The following is a 19048-nucleotide window of genomic DNA, read 5'->3' as shown; positions in this document are numbered from 1 at the left end:
CATCCCAGCTTCCTTAAATGTGCTGGATGAGGAACACAGAAGCCCAGCTGTACATATGTACTGATGCGGTTAATACAAGTACTAATTTAGTTTTTATACTCTGCAACATCTGTAGAGATTTAACACACGTTTAGTGTCAAAACACCTTGGTTTTTATTTTCCTATCCTTTTTGAATCAGGTTAAGCTGTAAACAATTTCTGTTTCAATCAAATACTGCCAGCTAGAATTACTTCCATTCATGCATCACTGAAAACAAAAAGGGTATTTTTCCTTAAGTATAGGTTTTTCTTTTTTTAAACCATGTCACTTTATACAGAAACCAAAAGCTAGATTCAATGCACCCTGATTAGTTATGTAAACAGATAACCCCCCAAAAAAACCTCATCAACAGAACTAATAAGTTGGTTCCTTCATAGAATGGAAATTACAATCTCTCCTGACTTGAGGTTAACATGGTCAGGAGTACTGAGTGTGGCACATAAATCCATCTAGGAGGTGTATAAATTGCACTGTATCTGAATTAACGAAGTTATGCATAATGAAATGCACAGTTTAAATTCATGCTAGAAAGCATTTTTCAGTATGAAGTGGTAGCCAACAGGCAACCATAACAGTTAGGTTCTGCACCATCATTTATGGCATTATAGATAACTATTACATATAGCATACTTAAAAACCCTGAAGGATTGTGTTACTTGAAACATTCTCCAGGCAGTCGTTTGGTTTGAATCGTTGGGAGAAAGACTAAAGAGCTCACCATCTTATACCAACTATGGTACCTTTAACTCTCATGAAGTAGATCAGATATGACGTGTATTTCACAGTAACAAAGTTGCTTAATGCCTTTTCTCCAACAGTAGGATTGTGGAAGATGTTTCTGCCCTCAGATCACCATTGTCCTGGTGGCTTTCCCTTTTCTTAAGTATGGATAACTATACTGAGCACTTTTCCTGGGTTTTAACTATTCATCAGTCCTTTCAGTATATCCTCGGAGAGTTCCAGCAGTGGGAGTTCAGGGGATGGGATGTCCAGGGGGGGAAGGTTGGGTATTGGAATGTCCTTTGCCTTCCCAGCAGTTGTTGTGAACTTCTGCCAAGTTGCAGCTGAAGAAGTACTTTCTGAGTGTTGCTGCAGACCCCACAACTCTGACTTCTCTACAAAGTCAGCATCTACATCCAGCTCCTTGTCTACTGGAGATTTTTGGAGTCTAGCTCTTTCTGCTTTTAGCTGCTTATTCTCTCTCCTTAATCTCTCGTTTTCAGCTACAAGAAATTCTATGTGCCGTTTCAAATCTGCAATTTTGGTTGCCTGCTCTTCTATTATTGTTTTGTCATCTTTTGGAGCTTTACTCCCAATACATGCTTCCACCGGCTCCTTTTTTTTCTGAAGCAGAAACAACAGTGTATCCGGGTCCCTGTCAAAGACACCCTGAACATCCTGTGAATGTTTCTCTGTGGAAGGGCTGTATTTCTGAGTAACAGGAACCAGTATGTTTTGATCATCAGAGTCTTCAGCAGATGGCTTGTAAGAAGTCTGAAGGTGTGTGGCTGTTTCCTTGTCAGCATTCTGCTGGGCCTTCAGCTTTTCCTCCCTCTTTGCCCTTTTCCACCTCTCCTGGATGAGCAGTAACTGTTTCATGTGACTATCCCTTTGTAATTCCAGTGACAGCTGAGCCTGGGTAAGAACAAGATTAAACAATTTAGTGGGTGTTCCCTGATCCCACCTGAATATTCATGCAGGTAAAGTTACATGTGTGTAAATATTTACATAAACAGCATCACAGCATGGCTGAGGGGGAGGAACTTTTGTTATTCAGGTACTAAATCCAACAAGAAGTGCTTTCTGCATGTACAATGCAACAGATTCAGATATGTCACCCAAATTTAGCAAAAAAAATGGTCTTTTTTTTGTAAGTCACTGACCAGGCTACAACCCCTCTGTTTAACTGATGTCTGAACAGCACCAGGAAGGAAGGGGTTCTCCTGTCATGCACAGCCTCGCTTTGGCTAAACGACGCAAACGTCTTGTATGCTTCTGTGATGGGATCTGGACAGACATATCAATAACACCCAAAACCAAGCAGCAAATTGCTCCGAGGCCAGATACAGTCCCAAAAGATTCAGCCAGATTGAATGAAGGGGGTGGCATTAATACCTCACAGGAACCACCTGGGTGAGAGACCATTTTTCTACAAGAATGACCCTTTGTAGCAAAGACAGAAGCCTGATCTCCAAGGGTTATTTGCTTGCATAATATATGGCTAAATTCAAAGCCTGCTGCTGTAACAGTGCTGAGCAGACTACACTGCTACATTCACAGGCAGCTTGGTGCAGTGAATAAGGAAAGGTGTCGGGGCTGTTGTTCTGGAGATTCCCCAGTCAGGATGAATGAACCCAAAATTACAGACTGCAGATGAGACGCTCAGCTTTGTGTCTCAGCAAAGTGCCTCCCAGCAAAAGCTAAACACGAAACTAGTTTTATCGCCTCCTTGAAGATGCCTGGCAGACCAGAAAGCTGGAGACCCCTTGGATGGCTTAGCATTTCTCTTCTCCCTGCTCCACATAAACTTGGGAAAACTCTCTCAGAAGACTGGTGTTACCACATTTGTGACACTCCCGGTGCGGTTGCCGAGGGCTCAGAAACCTTTGGGGAGGGTAACGCCCAAGGGGGATGTGATGAGAGAGGGCACAGTGGGACACAGGGGAGCTGTGGCTGTTCTGGCAGCTGCTGCACTCGGGTCTCACCTGCTCCGACTGGGTCAGCTTCATGGCGTCCGTGAGGTACGCTGTGGAGAGAGAACGGATCAGCGCTCAGCACGGCCACACAACCTCAGCATTCCCATAAAACCTGAGGAAAGGCTCCAGGCCTTCTGTGTGCTGAACTCCCACATAAACACAGCAGTCTAGAGGCACAGTATTTACCGAGTTACAGTGGCTGGAAACATCTGCTGGTTTTCAAAAGCCAGGAAAATTTGCTGTAAGACCTTGCAACGCACACTACACCCTTTCCATGGTATCCTGGTGGCTCAGGTTGCTCAAATTTGTTTTTCAGAGAAGGATAACAGCCATTTCCAGAAAGTTGCAGAAGAATAACTTTCCCATGAAGGGAAGAAACACAGCCAAGGACCAGACTTTTAGCATACAAGCACTTTATAACAAAATGTGGTAAGATCCTCTTGCCCATGGCACACCAGTATTATAAAGTCACGTTTTTAAACTATATTCATAATGAAAACTTATGGTCCTTAGTTTCTCACTTTTTTCCCCCAGTTCCCCTCCAAACCAGAAAACATGCTGGCTTAAGAGTCAGAGAAGCACTTTGAGCATATCTTGCTAGTGCTGAAAATGACAAGGTGTAAGAAATTCTAAACCCAATTTGGAATGATGCAAGATAATGGCATAGAATCACCAGACAAAGAAAAGCAAGAAACATTCAGTGTCCCTCTGGGTTTTGTCTTGGTATATGAACTGAAAGAAAACCAAAAGTCTGCATATTAGAATGTGTTACCCCTGATCACTCTGAGTATTTGTAAAAACCAAAGAAAAGATCAGTTTCTCACTTTAACTTCTACTATTTATGAATGGAAAGTGAGAAGGCCCGGTATCTAGGTTCTGACGTTTAGAGTAGCCACCTACTTTGTCTCCTCAGAGCCCTGTCACTGAAAATGCCCTACTTGTTGCACCAATTAAGACCTCCTCTTTCTTCTTCTGCCGAGCAGCTGCTGCTCTTGGCTGAGGGACTCCAACACAGATAATTAGGCAGGACTGTTTAAATGGACAGGTAAATGCACAAGGTCTCACACAGGACAGGGTGTCAATCTGCTGTTTTGCTCGAGCTCTGGGGAAGCTGAGCTCGTCACCTGTTCTCAGCTGCCTCGATTCGGACATTAGGAAAGGGAAGTAAACTTTTGTAAGCAAACATTTGTCTAAGTATTTTCTTTATTAGCAGGGGAAGCAGGTGACCTCAGCTATGAAAGCAGTGAAGAAAACAAAGTGAAAAGTGAAACTGGCTTACAGCAGGTACCCAGCTTTAGTCTGTGCATGACACAAGGTGTTGGCTTCATCTTCTATCAAGAACTGCATTTTTAGTGATAACCACCCCCAGTCAAAACAACTTTGAAAATGTCTGACTTGAGCTGCTCATATGAGGAAAAAAAAGTTTCCAAAGGGCTCTTGATCTGGACTGAAAAACAAACTCACATTTTAAAAATAAAAATTGTGCAAGTAACTAGATATTCTACTTACACAGAATCATAGAATCACAGAATATTCTGAGTTGGAAGGGACCCATCAAGATCATTGGGCCCAACTCCTGGCCCTAGGCAGGACACCCCAGGAGTCACATCACGTACCTGAGAGTGTTGTCCAAACGCTTCTTGAGCTCAGACAGGCTTGGTCTCAGCTCAGACAGAGTTTGGAATGAGCATGCAAACCCAGGAACTGATTTTCAGAGCTGGAATGTGAGAAATAACCTACTCACCAGCAGCTTTTTTGTGACAAGAAATTGCTTCTTCATATTTCCCTGCTGCCAACAAGCGATCTGCTTTTCTGCTCTGCTGGTGAGCCTTCAAAAAAACAGAGCATCACATCATTGAGGGTTTGTGGACAAAGTTATACCTGTGGTAAAAGTAATCAGTACATCTGAGAAACCTGTACTGATTCTAGTTCTCAGGTTTTTAGGCTCAGATCTCCCACTCCCTTCCATGCTTTATAATTGGGTTTCTTCTTTAATAGTACCTTACAAGAGTCTGTACTGGTAAGAACTGAAGGTTGTTACTGCAGCAAAGGTGGTGTGTACACAACAAAATCCTTTTGAAGCTGTTCCTCACAAAGTACATGTTCTCTTTTAGAGGCAGGCACTTACCACAGATGTGTAAAAAGACCATTAGGCCATAAGAAGTGATGAGAAGTTGTGTGTATTTAGGACCAATTACCTGGCAGAATGCAAAATACTGGAATTGTGTTACATCTCACAGCTGGTCTGACATTTTCTGCTGTCCCATGCCCCAGAGGCTTTGCCTCTTGGGTGAGCAAACTACAAAAGATCTCTGCTTTTTTGTGTGTGTCTGCAGCTTACACCAGTTAATGGCAGCAGCACAGCCATAGTTAAAGATACCAAAGTCACGTTGTTGCTGTACAACAGTTAAGTCTATACCAGTATTTGTAAACCACTAATGTAAACCATCAGCACAGACTAAGGATGTTGCTGTAAGCAAGCAGTTGTATTTGCATGTGCTCAGTGAGAAACAGCACTGCATGACCAGCACTGCAACACGCATGGAAGCAAATCTTTTTGTCATTCCTACAAGACATGAATTTTATGGTCCCTCCTCCAAGACAAGCTGTGTAATGTGAAAGGCTACAAGCACGAACTGGTGAGACTCTCAGTTACACAGCTCAGGGCTGCTGTGCTGCACGCTGGGTTTGAAGTAAGCACACATCAGGTACTGGTACTTACGTGATACTCATATTAACACCCACTTAAAATACAAGTTCCACAATACAGGTCAGTTTCTTTGTCCTCCAAGTGCACTTATCCCCCGCAGTGTTAGAGTAAGTTCAATTTTCTCCCACAACCTTGGCAGCTCTAACACCCCAGAAAAGAATGACTTGCACAGAAAACACTCGTTTGGGCAACAGCTGTTCTTAAGCACTCCCTAGCAGTTATATCACTGCATGTAGACATTTGGCTTTTCTAAAACTGATTTCATTTGCTAATATGGTGAGTTCTAAAAAAAAGAAAACAAAACAAAACACAATTCCTTAATTCTTCACAACCAACATTTTTTATTCTATTCTTCTTCCTCACCTTCATTGAATCCTCAGAGCATTGTCAGCATTTCCTATTTCTTCTGCCCTGAGGTTAAATAATCACAGAAGTGGAAATGTTTTTCTATTGGAAAATCATCTATTTTATGGCCTTTTTCTATGGACTCCTACAAATGTCATATGCCAGAAAGATAAACTAATTTCCCATGGGAATGAACAAACAGGATCAGCACAGATAGAGCCATCTCCTTGGTTATTCCTGGCAGCTCGTCCTGTTACAAATTAGCTGTGTCATGGACATAAAAACACCTGAGCTAGCTCTTTGCAAAACAATTTTTCAATAAATTAGTATTGATACAGCTGCTGCTGCAAACTGCATGGGCAGGTCTGAAAAAACAGGGTAAGAGGAAACAGGATAGCCAGAGACAGAAGGGCTAAGGAAGCACTTCAACAAGCCAGGGGACTGCTTCCATTTATTAGTTTCTACATATAAGAATTTGAGTGTAATTGTTTTCAGAGGTTATTCTCACGTTTTAAACTACTGGAGTATGATCTTACTCAAATCACTTAAGCACATTTGAGGACAGTCAGTTCTACTTGATTGAGCAATTGAATTATTTCCATTCTCAATTAACTTCCAGTGAAGCTGAAGGGAGTCTGAAGAAGTCCGACTGGACTGTGAATAAAATTAGGAAAACAACAGTGCATAGATGCTAGCAGGAAGAAAACAGGATTTTCTTTTGAGAAGGTCAAAATGCCTTTCTTGCTCTTACATCAAAATATACACATCAGGCCACCTTACTCTGATGCAGCAAACTTCCCAATGGAAACAATAGAAACCACAACAGAGAAATATCAGTTTTAGGCACAGCTTTGTGTGAGAAAATGAGGTGTTTTGCAGTCAATCATGGGCAAGGAATTCCTCATTTTCTATCTTTTCCTGCCAGCTTGACAAGGAAATATTTGCTCATTTATTCCACCCTGTGAGTATTTATGCCAATTAGCTGATTGTGGAAGGACCAAGGAATTTCTCTCATTTTCACGGTATCTTATTTTTCATTAACATTTTGGAGAAATTAGTGGTGCTGTTTCCTAGCAGCAAGTGACGAAGCTGCAGCAGAAATATTTGGATGCTTAATGGCCATTATGATGGATGAGCTTCTACATCTTGTCTAGTCTGCTGGTTTACTGTAAGAAACACTCAGTTCCACCCAGACACACAGCTTCCAACCATTGTTAGCAAATTTGTTTTGAACTCAGAGGGGCCTGCATCCCGTTATAAAATTGGCAGTGGAAGAACTGGTCCCATATCCTAAAGAGAACAAAATGACTCTCAGGTTTATCCCTGGTCTGATGTCATGCTGAAGGAAGGTGTTTACACAACAGTTGTGGAGCTGCTGTGCTGGTTCCCAGCACATTCCAGCAGGACTGCTTTGACCTTGGTCCTGCTGCTGTGGTTACAGAAACACCTCCTGCTTGGCTCTGCTGGCTTTATGGATCTGAATTTTCTTTCGTCTTCCACTTGCAGTGCTGGAAATAAATGTAGGACGGGGTGTAAGAATAATTATAATTTATTAACAAGCTATGGAATTGAAGTTGGGAAGCAGGTTGACAACTACTTCCAGGTGTCCCTCCCAATCCTAACGAGCAGGAATTCCCAGTAGGCAAATGGGCAGGTGTAACAATTTCACTCTTGTAAAGGAAGCCAGTGTGAGGGCAGGATGGTCAAGATAAAAAGTTCCCTCATCTTGCTTCAACACAACTGGTTCTTAAGAGGGTTGTGTAAGCTTTTTTGTGTGACATGAACCACTCTGGACCAACTGCAGAAGGAGGTAAGTTTGACATTTTTCCACTTCCCAGCTGGAGTTGAGATGCTGAGGGATGTTATCTGCATTTGTAAGTTTATGCTATTCCACAGAAAGGCTCCTATTTGATTTCCCACTCAACAGCCCAAATCATTGTCTAGGTATCTCTAAACAACAGAAAAAACCCTCAATCAAACAAACCTCTAAAACAGCAATGCAGATTGCCCTCTTTACCCGGAGGTTTCTTTAGCAGTCAAAAAATTATCATTCCCTTTCTTTTTTTTTTTTTTTTTTTTGCACCATAAACTAGACAATGATGAGACTGCAGGCTGTGAGAAATGAAGCCATAAAGCCCACTTGCCAGATCTATTAGTGTCCTCTCAAGCTAAAAAAATCAAAATTCTTGTTTTCTCTCTAGGAAAAGTGTACTGTTACAACTTAAAGGATTACCACAGTGTGATCCTAGCTTAGGTTGGGGAAAAAGTTGCTGCTTTTCCCATAGAATTCCAGTTGGTGGCTAGATATGATAGAAAAGAACATAACAGGAAAAAACCTGCTCGATCCAACAGTATTTTTAAGAGGTAGATGTGCTACTATGGTACTACTACTCATTTTCAGAGTAAGTCTCCTACCCTCTCCTAAGAGCAGTAATTTGCAACTGTGCTCCTGCAGCTGAGACAGTCCTGGGTATGTTTTGTTTCTCTTCAGCTAATGGGACAACAGCTCTTCACCTGGGACAAAGTCTTGCACAAGATGTTAAGCTTATGGCCTCCTTTGTACGTTGCAGGGGGCTCTCTAGAAATTACGTATTTTAATATGATTCTGAAGCACAGATTATAGTGCCTAACTGAAAAGGTGACTAATAAAAGCAGGAAAACCCATCTGCTAAAACAATGGAGCCTGATGGAAGCTTAACTGCAAGAAGTTTGTTTGTAAGTGTTTTAAGTGAAACCACTGTTTGCTGCTACTATCACCTACTTTATGCTATGGGCTGTGGATACCAGTTATTTTTGCCAGACAGGATCAATACCTGTGGTCTCTTGTTGCTGAAAGCAAAGAGGAAGGTGTTTTGGTTTGGGGTTTTTTTTGTTTGGTTGGTTTGGGGTTTTTTCTGGTTTTGTTTTTGGGTTTTTTTGGGTTTTTTTGGAGAGATGAGGGATCTACTTGAGGATTTGTTTTCCTAAGGGTGTTTGAGGAGTCAGAAAGTGCACACTGTGTCACTTCCATGTTATCTGAGAGTGCTGTGTTCTCTACATGGATGTTTACAGCCATGGGTCACAAAGGGTGGGAAGAGCTGGTACACCATGGTTACCCCCACCCCACACTCTGTCAGTGCCATATCTACAGAAGTCTCTTTCAAACATCATTCTTACCAGGAAACAGCGAACTTAGAGAGGTTTCAATGTGTAAGTCCTCATATGCACTGAAAAAATGGGATGAAGACAGAACACAAGGGGAAAACTTGACCTGAGAGGTCCAAGAATAAACTGTGGCCATGCTTTATTTAAAAAAAAAAAAAAAAAAAAAGTGCAGTCACAATCAGGGTGCCTATGGAAAATGCTTGTACTTACAGGCAGTTATACTAAAGCCAAAAATAATATAGAGCTGTACTGTAACTTATGCTAAATAATGGGAATATATTTGCCACTAAGGCTAAAGAAATGGTAAAGTGTAGCTTTACCAACAGAAACAAGCCCCCATTTTTAAATACTTGTATTCTGTTGAGAAAGATGACTAAAGAACCAAAAAATGGCAGAACCCATTGTGGCTGTTCAACCACAAGTTGCATGTGAGCTCAACTGTCTGTCTTTGTAAGCCTGTACTTAGCCAGGTTGACAGAACGATGACTCAGCTGTGTAAATGACAGGTTAGTGTTCCTACAGAGCAAAACAAGTAGGTGAAACTCTCATGAGAATGTGTTCTCAGCACTGACAGACTCCCCACTCTCTTTGTACTGAAGTACAAAGATGTTAAAGTTCAACTGGTATGTAAGCAATTGTATTAGAACTTAAATATATGGGCAGACAAGCAACCAGTTGTTTTGCTAACCCACATTAATTCACTGAATACCTCTAATTGACTATGCGTGTGTTCCCAGCCTAGCCCAAGTTTAAGATAAAATGGTTAGTCTGAGTTTCTCACCATGCAAATGCAATTTAGAGATCTGGAATGGAACCAAATCGCATCCACACTGCTCAGGTTAGGTGGAGCCTTCCAAACCCCATACAGGCGTGTATCACCTGCACCTTCATTAAGGTGTGGTATCCTTTTACCTACTGCTTAGTCAAATCAACCTCACTCTCTTCCTTTTCATCCACTTAGTAGGATAAAAGCACCGAATGTTTCAACTTGCTTGTCAGAGCCATTTTCACAGAATCAATTAGGTTGGAAAAGACCTCTGAGATCACTGAATCCAACCTATCACCATGTAAACCAGATCATGGCACTAAGTGCCATGTCCAGTCTTTCCTTGAAACACCTCCAGGGATGGTGACTCCCCCACCTCCCTGGGCATTTTGCTTCCTGCAGTTCTCAGCTGCTTTGGTGATGTTTTTCATGTCCCCATATTAAGTGTCACAGTAAGTCTTGCTAAGTGAGAACTGTTCCACTGCCCTGATAATAAACCAGACCGACCTGGGCTTCCATTTGTAGCCTTAAACCACACAGCTCACGCTGTTACAGCAACTGAGCTACTCCTCCGTAGGGAACAACTGAGCCATCACAACAAACTGTCCAGTAAACAGCCTATTCCAGGAGGAACAAGTTCAAAACAAGTGGGGCAGAGATGTTTCAGCTGTGACTTCAGTCTGCTGCCTCACCAGGCCTCCATGAGGTGCTGTCATTTGGGTGTTTAAACTGCTGGTCACGCTGACTCAGAGCTGAACTGTGTGGCCTGTGATGACAGGCACGTCATGCCAGTGTGATGCAGCAGAAAGGCACTGCTGGTAGGTACCCAAACAGCACAGATACAGTGAGGAAATAATGCTTCTGTCAACCACCCACAGCTTAGCTAATTATGTTCTTGACTGTTGTTTTATGTGTCACATGGAACAGTTCTGTGTTGTGCCTTTAACAGCAATTATGTACCTGAATACAACACTGAGGTGGCTGTTACTGATCTGGCTGTTCAGCTGAGCATCTGATGCACCACCTCAGCACCTCCAGTCACTTCACTCAGGTGTGGGGCTGCCTCTGTGGGTTCACACCCTGTGGTTCACCCACCACTGTGGTGAAAACAGACTGTGTGTGAGGCACATCTATAGAGTGATACTTCCCCCCTTTTATTACCTACAAGCTTGTCCTCTCTAATTTGAGTTCAGAATTGAGTGTATCTGCCCTTTTTTTGGTTCCATTTTAGACTGGAAGATCAAGTATAGCAGGTTAAGCTTTATTAAAAAAAAAATCAAAGACAGTTAAGTGGGGTTCTGTGGATGTTCCTGTAGATTAACATAATATTCCTGGTTTTCCAATCAAAACAACAGAGGTGCAGGCTGGCATTGAGTCTCAAACACATTAGCCTATGTGGTTTAAATCCTTTGGTCTCTAGTGAACTTTCATAGATGCTTTCTATTTTTTCTTCCTACACTTCCATATTGCATATTTATTCTGCTTGTTATTTTGCCTTTGTGTGATGTAGTAATCACGTCACTTTTAAATCATTTCCTGAAGTAAACCACTGACTGGCTCGCAGTGGAGTGGTTGCTTGCTACCAATGGCTTACAGCACTATTATTATTAAGAGCTTTCATTATATGAGATGTTTGCAATACACATTTTGTGTTATTCTCACTCCAGCCACTGGTCTGTGCTTTGTTTTCACCAAAACAGCAGCTCCTCAAACTGCATCCCTTATGCTTCAAGAAACTTAGAGCTGACAGATACTCACCAGATTTTGGGTTATATTTTATTATAAGCCATACAAAAATCACTACCTTGTAGGAAGAATACAAAGTAGAGGTGGTATGGCTCCATAGCTATAGGACAACACTGAGGTGTTAACATAGAATCTGCAGAGTTCTGAGGTCCAGGACTGTTTAAGGAACAAGTTTTCTTTCTAGTCTCTTCTTGAGGTTTGATATTATTTGCCTCATTTTTACTGTGTTCCTTCCAAACTTCTGATGGTCAGCAGAGTGTGGTTGTGCTTCTTGACTTGTAACTCTTGCTCCTATACCTAAGGTTAAAATTACTGCTGGATGTGAGATCAGAATTCTTTGTCTAAATTAGAAAGAAGTAGGAATTGCCCCTACAGTAAAAATCACCAAGAAGCTCTTGAGATGCTCTGCAAGAACTTGTAGTGCTCATGAGAGACTTCTCTTTGTGCTTTTACAGTAAAAGTTCTAATCTGTAGAAGAATGTTGATATGCCTCAAGTTTTTGACACTAGCTTATGTGTGAAATAAGTAATCAGCTGGGCTAGAACCTATTACATGGTTGTCTGCAGGTGCAGAAACTGCACCTTGTACTGGTTTCAAGTTTCACAGCATAACCTACATGTTTTATTTGTAGGGTTTAAGAACTGGCTTCCTTATCAGTAAAAGCATAAGGATGAGAGCTTTAACCTTTTCCTTCAGGCTCAGATTATGTTTCTCATCTGCAAAGCATGCAACACAGGAGTGAGAGAGAAGGAGGGAAAAGGGGAAGTGGAAGAGATAAAATGAACGTTTGGGTATCAGGGCTGTCCCAAAACCTTCCTCCCTGGTGGAATCACTGTCCATGGAAGGGTTCAGGAGATGTGCAGATGTACTGCTTAGGGACATAGTTCAGTGGTCCACTTAACAGTGCTGGGTTAATGGCTGGACTTGGATCCTAGAGTTCTTCTCCAATCTTAATGATTCTATGAAAACACTTTCCAATGGCTCTGTCAACTCAGACAATGCCAACAGATTTTGGAAAAGTTATTGCAGCTATTCCTAAAGGAAGGATCACTGGGTACAACAAATACCTTGAGGACAGCTCAGTGGAAAATCAAATCAGCAGTTAGTACTGTAGCACAAGTCCTAGAAAGGTTAAAAGGAGGAAAGTTGGGGTTAGACTCAGCATGATTATTTGCTAAGCATGCAACAATGGCACAGAAGGAATAAAAAAGTTAGTAGCTTTAAAATGGGAAAAAAAGTCTGAAGAACTAAATTCATATATAAATGACCTAAATAAGGTCAAATTCTGAAAAGATGGATCCATTTCTCATTGAAGTAATTAGACCTGAAGGTCAGCAATTAAAACTTCCATTCAACAAAAAACATTGCAGTTACATTTATACATATTTTCAACATATCTGGAAAGCAAACTTGTGTTGTCTAGTGCCATCTACAGAACTAAATCAGTGAACTGGGGAAAGCAAAATATAGCTAAACATAAGAAAGAAATACAATCAATAGTTTAAGGCATTAAGCCCAGCTCCATAAAGATAAAACATTATTTTGAGGGAAATGTATTTGTCAGAAGGTAGAAAAAGAACATAACTGAAACCAATGGAACACAGTAAGCTATGGCTTGCCACCTGTAAGGCATTTTTTTTCAGTCAGATCAGCTGCCCAGAAAAACAGGACAGTATCCATGCTTTCCACAGCTAACAAACAAGGTTCACAGGACAAAGCAACACCCAAGTACTGTAGTAAATTATGATGAAATGCCTTAACTGAAGAAAAATCAATTTTGTGAAAAAGCCATAATAGACTGAAAGGGAAATGTCTTGTACTCATGTCATCAAAAGCAGTTAAGTCTAACGATTACTGCATCCAAAACAACTTTGTCGTTTAGGTGTTGGGTGATTTGGTTTGGGGTTTTTTGTTTGTTGTTTTTTTTTTTTTTTTTTTTTTGGTAGCTTTATTTTCCCCTTTGGCATCTTTGGAAAAAGTTGTGCTTTTCCTATGGACAGGAACTAGGCTTGGGTAAGAGAAGGGATTTACAAAAGCAAGTCAAATATATCACACTGGATATTGTAAAAATCTTGAGAGGATGTTTTTTTACTGGAGGTTGGCTCCTTCCCTGAATATTGTGCAGCATTTTCAAAACAAAGTTTTGGTATTTCAGGCCACTCTAAGGCAGCATGAACATACATGCAGGCAATTTCATAATTTTCTGTACAAAAGTATGTGAAGTACCTTTTTTCACCTACTATCTGTTAACACAGAAGTGCATTGACCTTGTTGTCAGCCTGGTGCTACCCAGGTGTGGTACCTGCACCGCTCCTGTTGTGGTCATAAGATCATTAGCCAGGCTTTAGTCAGTCTTGTCACTCCTACAGTCCTTCTAAGTGGTCTCTTACCAAGTGTTTTTTTACTGAAACACTACTGTCTGGTGACATCTGCTCTGCCAAAAAGCTGCTGCTTACAGACACCTACCAATGAATAAACAATTGTTATTTTCTTCCAAGAGTTTTATGCACTAGATCTACTTTTTAAAAGGTTTTTACAGTGTCTGTGAAATAGCTACAGTTTGTCCCTCTTGCATTACCCTGCTGTTTGCCTGACTTTAGGCCATCATATCAACAGGTTATAAGAGGTTTTCTATTTCCTGCTGTTCCTTATTTCAATCTGTGTTTCAGCATGCAGTGAAGTCTGAGACAGTGTGATGCTGACATACCCAGAGAGGTTCTGCACCACTGGTTTGGATATAAACTCACATTCTTCCTAATTTCTATTTCCATGGGTGGTCAGCAATGACAATTCTAAAAAGCTTCCTGAATCAGAGAGTGATCCAGGAATACCTGACGGGCTCTGTATGGAGCAGGCAAGGGTTTGCCAGGGTTGACACTGTGCTGGAGTAAATAAACTTTGATTAAAAATTGAACTGACACAAGTCCCTGTGGTTCACATGGCAGTGTCTGAACAATTTCTGGATCAAACTCATTCCTGGAAGCACCACTGCTGTATTCCTGGATGCTGCTCCTGGCTCATTGGACTGCTGGACCAAAGCTTGTTTTCTAAGGGAACACTCTGTGCCTCACCACATCTGAGGCACAGGCAAGAAACGGCTTTGATAAAAAACATAAGGCAGCAGGGAATTAACTCTTCTAGATTGTGTCTATAGGACAGAGACCTGCCAGTTTAGGCTGTTTAACATCTGACTAGCGTTTGTGAAGCTGCATTTTTCAGACCGTCTGTGTTTCAGCTCAAGTTCCTTCGCGATTTAGTCCGAGTAGAGTAATTACTGATTTCAGGTTTTAACGCGTTTCGCCTTCTGAACTTAAGGGAAGTACCAGGCCCTGGTAAACACTCTAAACCCCCCATGGATATGGCCTGTGCCATCTGGACGCTTCCCCTGGGCGCCTCCTTCCTGACCGTGCCTCCCGAATTTCGCTCACCTCTCGCGTTTGCGGAGCGCTCACCGCCAATGTAAACACGTCGCTCCCCGCGCCGTTCCCAGCGGGCCCGGGCAGCGCTGTCCCGAGCCCCCCCCCGGCGCGGCCCCGGCCCCGGCCCCGCTCCCGCCCGGCACGGCCTCACGGGGCCCCGAGCGGTGTCCGGGGGCGAAGGGGGGCGGCCGGAGCCCCGCGGTCCGATCAGGTCGCGCCTCCCCGCCCTGTTCCGCGGAGCGGTGTCCGCTCCCCCCGCCCGTGGCTCACCAGGTTGAGGGGCCCGTCCATCACCTCCATGGGCGGGCGCTGCGGGCACATCAGGGGGGCCCGGCCCGGCCCGGCGCGGCGGCCTCGTCAACACGGCCGCGCTTCCGCCCGCGAGCGCCGCGCCGCGCCTCGCGAGACTTGCGGCGCCGCGTCGCCCGGGCAACGGGCACAGCGCGCGCCCGAGTGGGGAGCGGGAGGGGCCGCTGAGGGGAGAGGGGAGGGAGGGGGAGTTGTCGCCTTCCCTGCTTCTCGGGAAAGTTAGCCCCCGAAAAGGAGAGGGGGAAAAGAAAAGGGTTATTTTGGAAGTATTATTTTAGAGTATCCTGAGTTGGAAGGGGCCCACAAGGATCCCCCTCCTGGCCCTGCGCAGGGCAGCCCAAGAGTCACACCCTGTGTCCGGGAGCGTTGTCCAAAGGCTTCTTGAGCCCTCTCAGCCTTGATGCTGGGACCACTGCCCTGGGGAGCCTGTTCCAGTGTCCGACCACCCTTAAGGTGAAGAACCTTTTCCTGATAGCCAACCTAAACATCCCCCGACTCAGCTTCGTGCCGCTTCCTCGAGTCCTGTCACTGGTAACCAGAGTGAAGAGATCAGGTCCTGCCCCTCCACTAACCCTCGTGAGGATGTTGAAGATCACAAGAAGATCAGACTCCTCCAGGCAGAACACACCGAGTGACCTCAACACCCTGACTAGGACTAGGTGGCTTTGCTCTCAAAGAGTAAGAAATGGTTATGTGCAAGTTACGTCATATTCTGTACGGTGTCAAGTTGGTATCCCTGGATCTTTAATAAATATCAGGTGGATGTGATTAAAAATAATGGATGTAAGCCAACATCAGGCTGAAACTGGCATGTGAAGCTGGTGGTGTAGTTGTACCTGAACACCAGAACCTGCCTGATGCACCTGTAAAGGACTGTCAGTCTGAGACCTGTAGAGCTCTGCACCCAGGAACTTTAAAACAGGCATGAAGACCAGAAATGCTTCAACAAGAGTACTGTCTTCCTCACATCTCGACTATATTCTTGCTATTTTTCCTTGAGTTCAAGTTCCTGTGATAGCTCTTTCTTCCGGAGGATGCTTATTGATGGGAATATAGAATAATGTGAGGTAATAAAAAAGGGTTTGTAACTAAAGCTTTGTATCCCTTGGGAGATCAACAAACACTTTAAAAGCTCTAGATAGAGGCTTAAGGCACAGACATGGAGGGCCACGCTGAGGGGTTTCTGTGGGGAAAAGTGTCCCCAGTACAGTCACAAAGCAGTAAAAGCACCAGGGCTCCTTGTGGATTTTCACTGCAGGAATTGCAGTGTGTGGAAGTAGGTGATAATGGCAGTGGTGCCACAATTGCCATGTATATGCTAACAGCACAATAGTGCTAATTATTTCAGGTAACAAGTGATATGACAAGACAAAACGGCCTCAAGTTACACCAGGGGAGGTTTAGATTTAATATTAGGAAAAATTTCTTCACTGAAAGGGCTGTCAAACTTTGGAACAGGCTTCCCAGGGCAGTGATGGAATAACAGTCCCTGGAAGTATTCAGAAAACTTGTAGATGTGGTGCTTAGGGACGTGGTTTAGTGGTGGACCTGGCAGTGTTAGGTTAATGGTTGGACTCAATGATCTTTTCCAACCTTAATGATTCTGTGATTAATTATTCAAAATGTCTTGAGGGAGACCAGCAAACCAAATGAGCTGTTAGACAGAGAACTTGGTGAGTGTCGTGGTCACTCCTATCCCCACAACTTTGTGTGTTGTGAAGACCAGAGAAGAAAAGTGTAGTAAAGGGATTGTGTGTACCTTTCTCAGGAAAGGATGGCATGAGTTCACAGGAGCATGGTAATAACAGACTGAAAGGGGAAAGAGGGCAAGAAAAAAAAAGGGAGTGTGAAAAGGATAGAAGGCAGGGCTGAAGATGAAACACCCAGAAAACAAGAAGTGAAAAAGCTAATTAGCAGCAAGTAAAGAAAGTCCAGATTTCCCTTTGTGCCCTTTGTAGCTGCGATCGTCAGACACGAGTGGCGTCTGTGGGTCTCTGGGGGAGCCCACATGGCCTGATATGCCACAGCTCTCAGCTGTCCCTGGGCTGTAGGGACTAGCTCTGCAACACAGGAGTGCTGGGGGGAGTTTTCCTTTTAACATATGTGGTTAGACGAGATAGTCTCTTCTGGTGAGGAGCTTCCCAAAGATAGCTTGCTAGTTCCTGTTTTCGTTTGCAAGAATTTATCTATCACTTGGTTTAACTGTGTATCACCAAGCCAGATCCCGTGTAGTCCAGAGGGGTTTTGGTCTGGAGCCCACTGATTGGAGATAGGTGAAGTTGTCCTGTGTCAGTTGTTGAAGGGATAGGTCAGCCTGGGTGAAGGAGAAAAGGTACTTGGCACTTTTCTACCAGTACTTATACTCAGCCTGAGATTAAATTGTTGTATTGTACCCAACCATTGTGTTTTCCTTCCTTTAGCTCATGGCCACACACTCATGAAGAAGTAATATTTATCTGTAAGAATATAGCCCCCCTCTTGAGGATCCCACTTGGTCCCTGTTCCTCTTCACAATGACAAGCCCTTCTCTAACCCTTAACCTGGTGCTGCCTGGCCTTTTCCTCTCTTGCCAGTAGTACCGTGATAGCAAAAAGTCTACCAAAGGTCTTTACATGGAGCACAAAACTTGGTTGCTTGGTTGTTAATGAAGTTACACTGAGTTAATGTATCACAATTTACTGGATTCTCTTGCGTCTGTGCATCAGATCTTACACACTTAGCTGGCTGATTATCCTTTTCCATACTGCATTAATTCAGAGGCAAATGATGATCTTGCTAAATATTATGTAGGATGAGATTGTAGATACAGTGGCAGTTAAATTACACACTACCAAGCTGTTATTTCTAGCCATTTTGCTAACTTTTTCACCATCACTAGTGGAACTGCAGATTTTCATTTATTTGTTTAAACTGTATTCATGATCGGTTTGTGTATAATTTTTAATTTTACATAAAATGCTTGCCTTGTGACAAGTAGCTGCATAGCTGGTTTTTGCTGTGTGCTTATCACTTATCCATAAGTCATATCGATTTCCTAAAATAGATCATTAGGTCAAACACTTTCTTAGAAATCAAACAAACTAGTTCTGAGAAACGTTTTCCATTACTCCTGCTGCTGGCTCAGGAAAGACAGTTTAATTTATTGGGTTTTAAGAGACAAGTCAATGTTCATTTCAAGACACATTATCTTTAGTGGAAAAAGGAGGAAGATGCTGGGCCAAGTTACCACTTGGGGAATGGGAGCTAAAGGACTGAGGAATTTTGTTTTAACAGAATTAAGGTTTCGGGAGCTGTGTTGTTGAGTCAAGCCAGTGTATTACAGTGTGCCTGTTGTTCATGTACCAGCAGTGGCCTTTACTGTTCCTCCAGCAAGGCTGGCAGTGACTGTAATTTCCTCAGGGGACCTGACCATGCCTCTTCTCATCCAGACACTGTTAGCAAATGCTTGAATGGGGCATTTTCCTTGACTAGTGTGCCAGTGTTTTGCTTCCTATATCTAAATCTGACAAAAAACTGAAGTCAAATAGAAAGAAACCTGTCCAGCCTTCTGACAATCTCTGACAAGATTACTTTTTAAGTCATTTAAACTGGGACAGATCTCATGTTTTATAAACTGCTCGTGATACACAGGATTTAATTCAGAGCCCTCAGTGATGCTGTTTGCAATGCACTATTCAACTTACTTAGTTTCTACTGTGATCTTCCTCCCCTCCCTCCCATCCTCCTTGTAGGTGGGTGATACTTTTAGGCTTTGGCAAGATGAAAATGCCATTGAGCATTGAGCCCTGGTCCTTCCAGAAGCATCATATTGCCATGTCCTGAAGGGGCTGCAGAAAGCAAGTAAAACCTGTAGCCTTATCTGTGCAAAATTAG

At 43.0% G+C, this 19048-nt stretch overlaps 1 protein-coding gene across 1 annotated transcript; it reads right to left on the bottom strand.

Moving 5' to 3' along the window:
* Window positions 1–129: 129 nt before the first annotated feature.
* Window positions 130–15244, bottom strand: NRBF2 (nuclear receptor binding factor 2). The gene is made up of 4 exons (XM_050340844.1): window positions 15137–15244; window positions 4481–4565; window positions 2746–2786; window positions 130–1675 (listed from the first exon to the last, which is right to left on the bottom strand). The coding sequence occupies exons 1-4, from the start codon at window positions 15185–15187 to the stop codon at window positions 959–961; spliced, it is 894 nt and encodes a 297-aa protein (XP_050196801.1). The 5' UTR covers window positions 15188–15244; the 3' UTR covers window positions 130–958.
* Window positions 15245–19048: the final 3804 nt, after the last annotated feature.

This window comes from Myiozetetes cayanensis, unplaced genomic scaffold, assembly GCF_022539395.1.
Source record: "Myiozetetes cayanensis isolate MyiCay16 unplaced genomic scaffold, myiCay2020 scf10, whole genome shotgun sequence".
NCBI classification, from domain to species: domain Eukaryota; kingdom Metazoa; phylum Chordata; class Aves; order Passeriformes; family Tyrannidae; genus Myiozetetes; species Myiozetetes cayanensis.
This window is presented reverse-complemented; position numbering and strand designations above follow the sequence as displayed.

Coding starts and splice junctions, on each gene's coding strand:
- NRBF2 (XM_050340844.1), bottom strand. CDS start 15,187: ATGTGCCCGCAGCGCCCGCCCATGGAGGTGATGGACGGGCCCCTCAAC. Junction 4,566..15,136: donor TGGACGGGCCCCTCAACCTG/GTGAGCCACGGG, acceptor GTTTTTTTGAAG/GCTCACCAGCAGAGCAGAAA. Junction 2,787..4,480: donor TTGTCACAAAAAAGCTGCTG/GTGAGTAGGTTA, acceptor CTCTCTCCACAG/CGTACCTCACGGACGCCATG.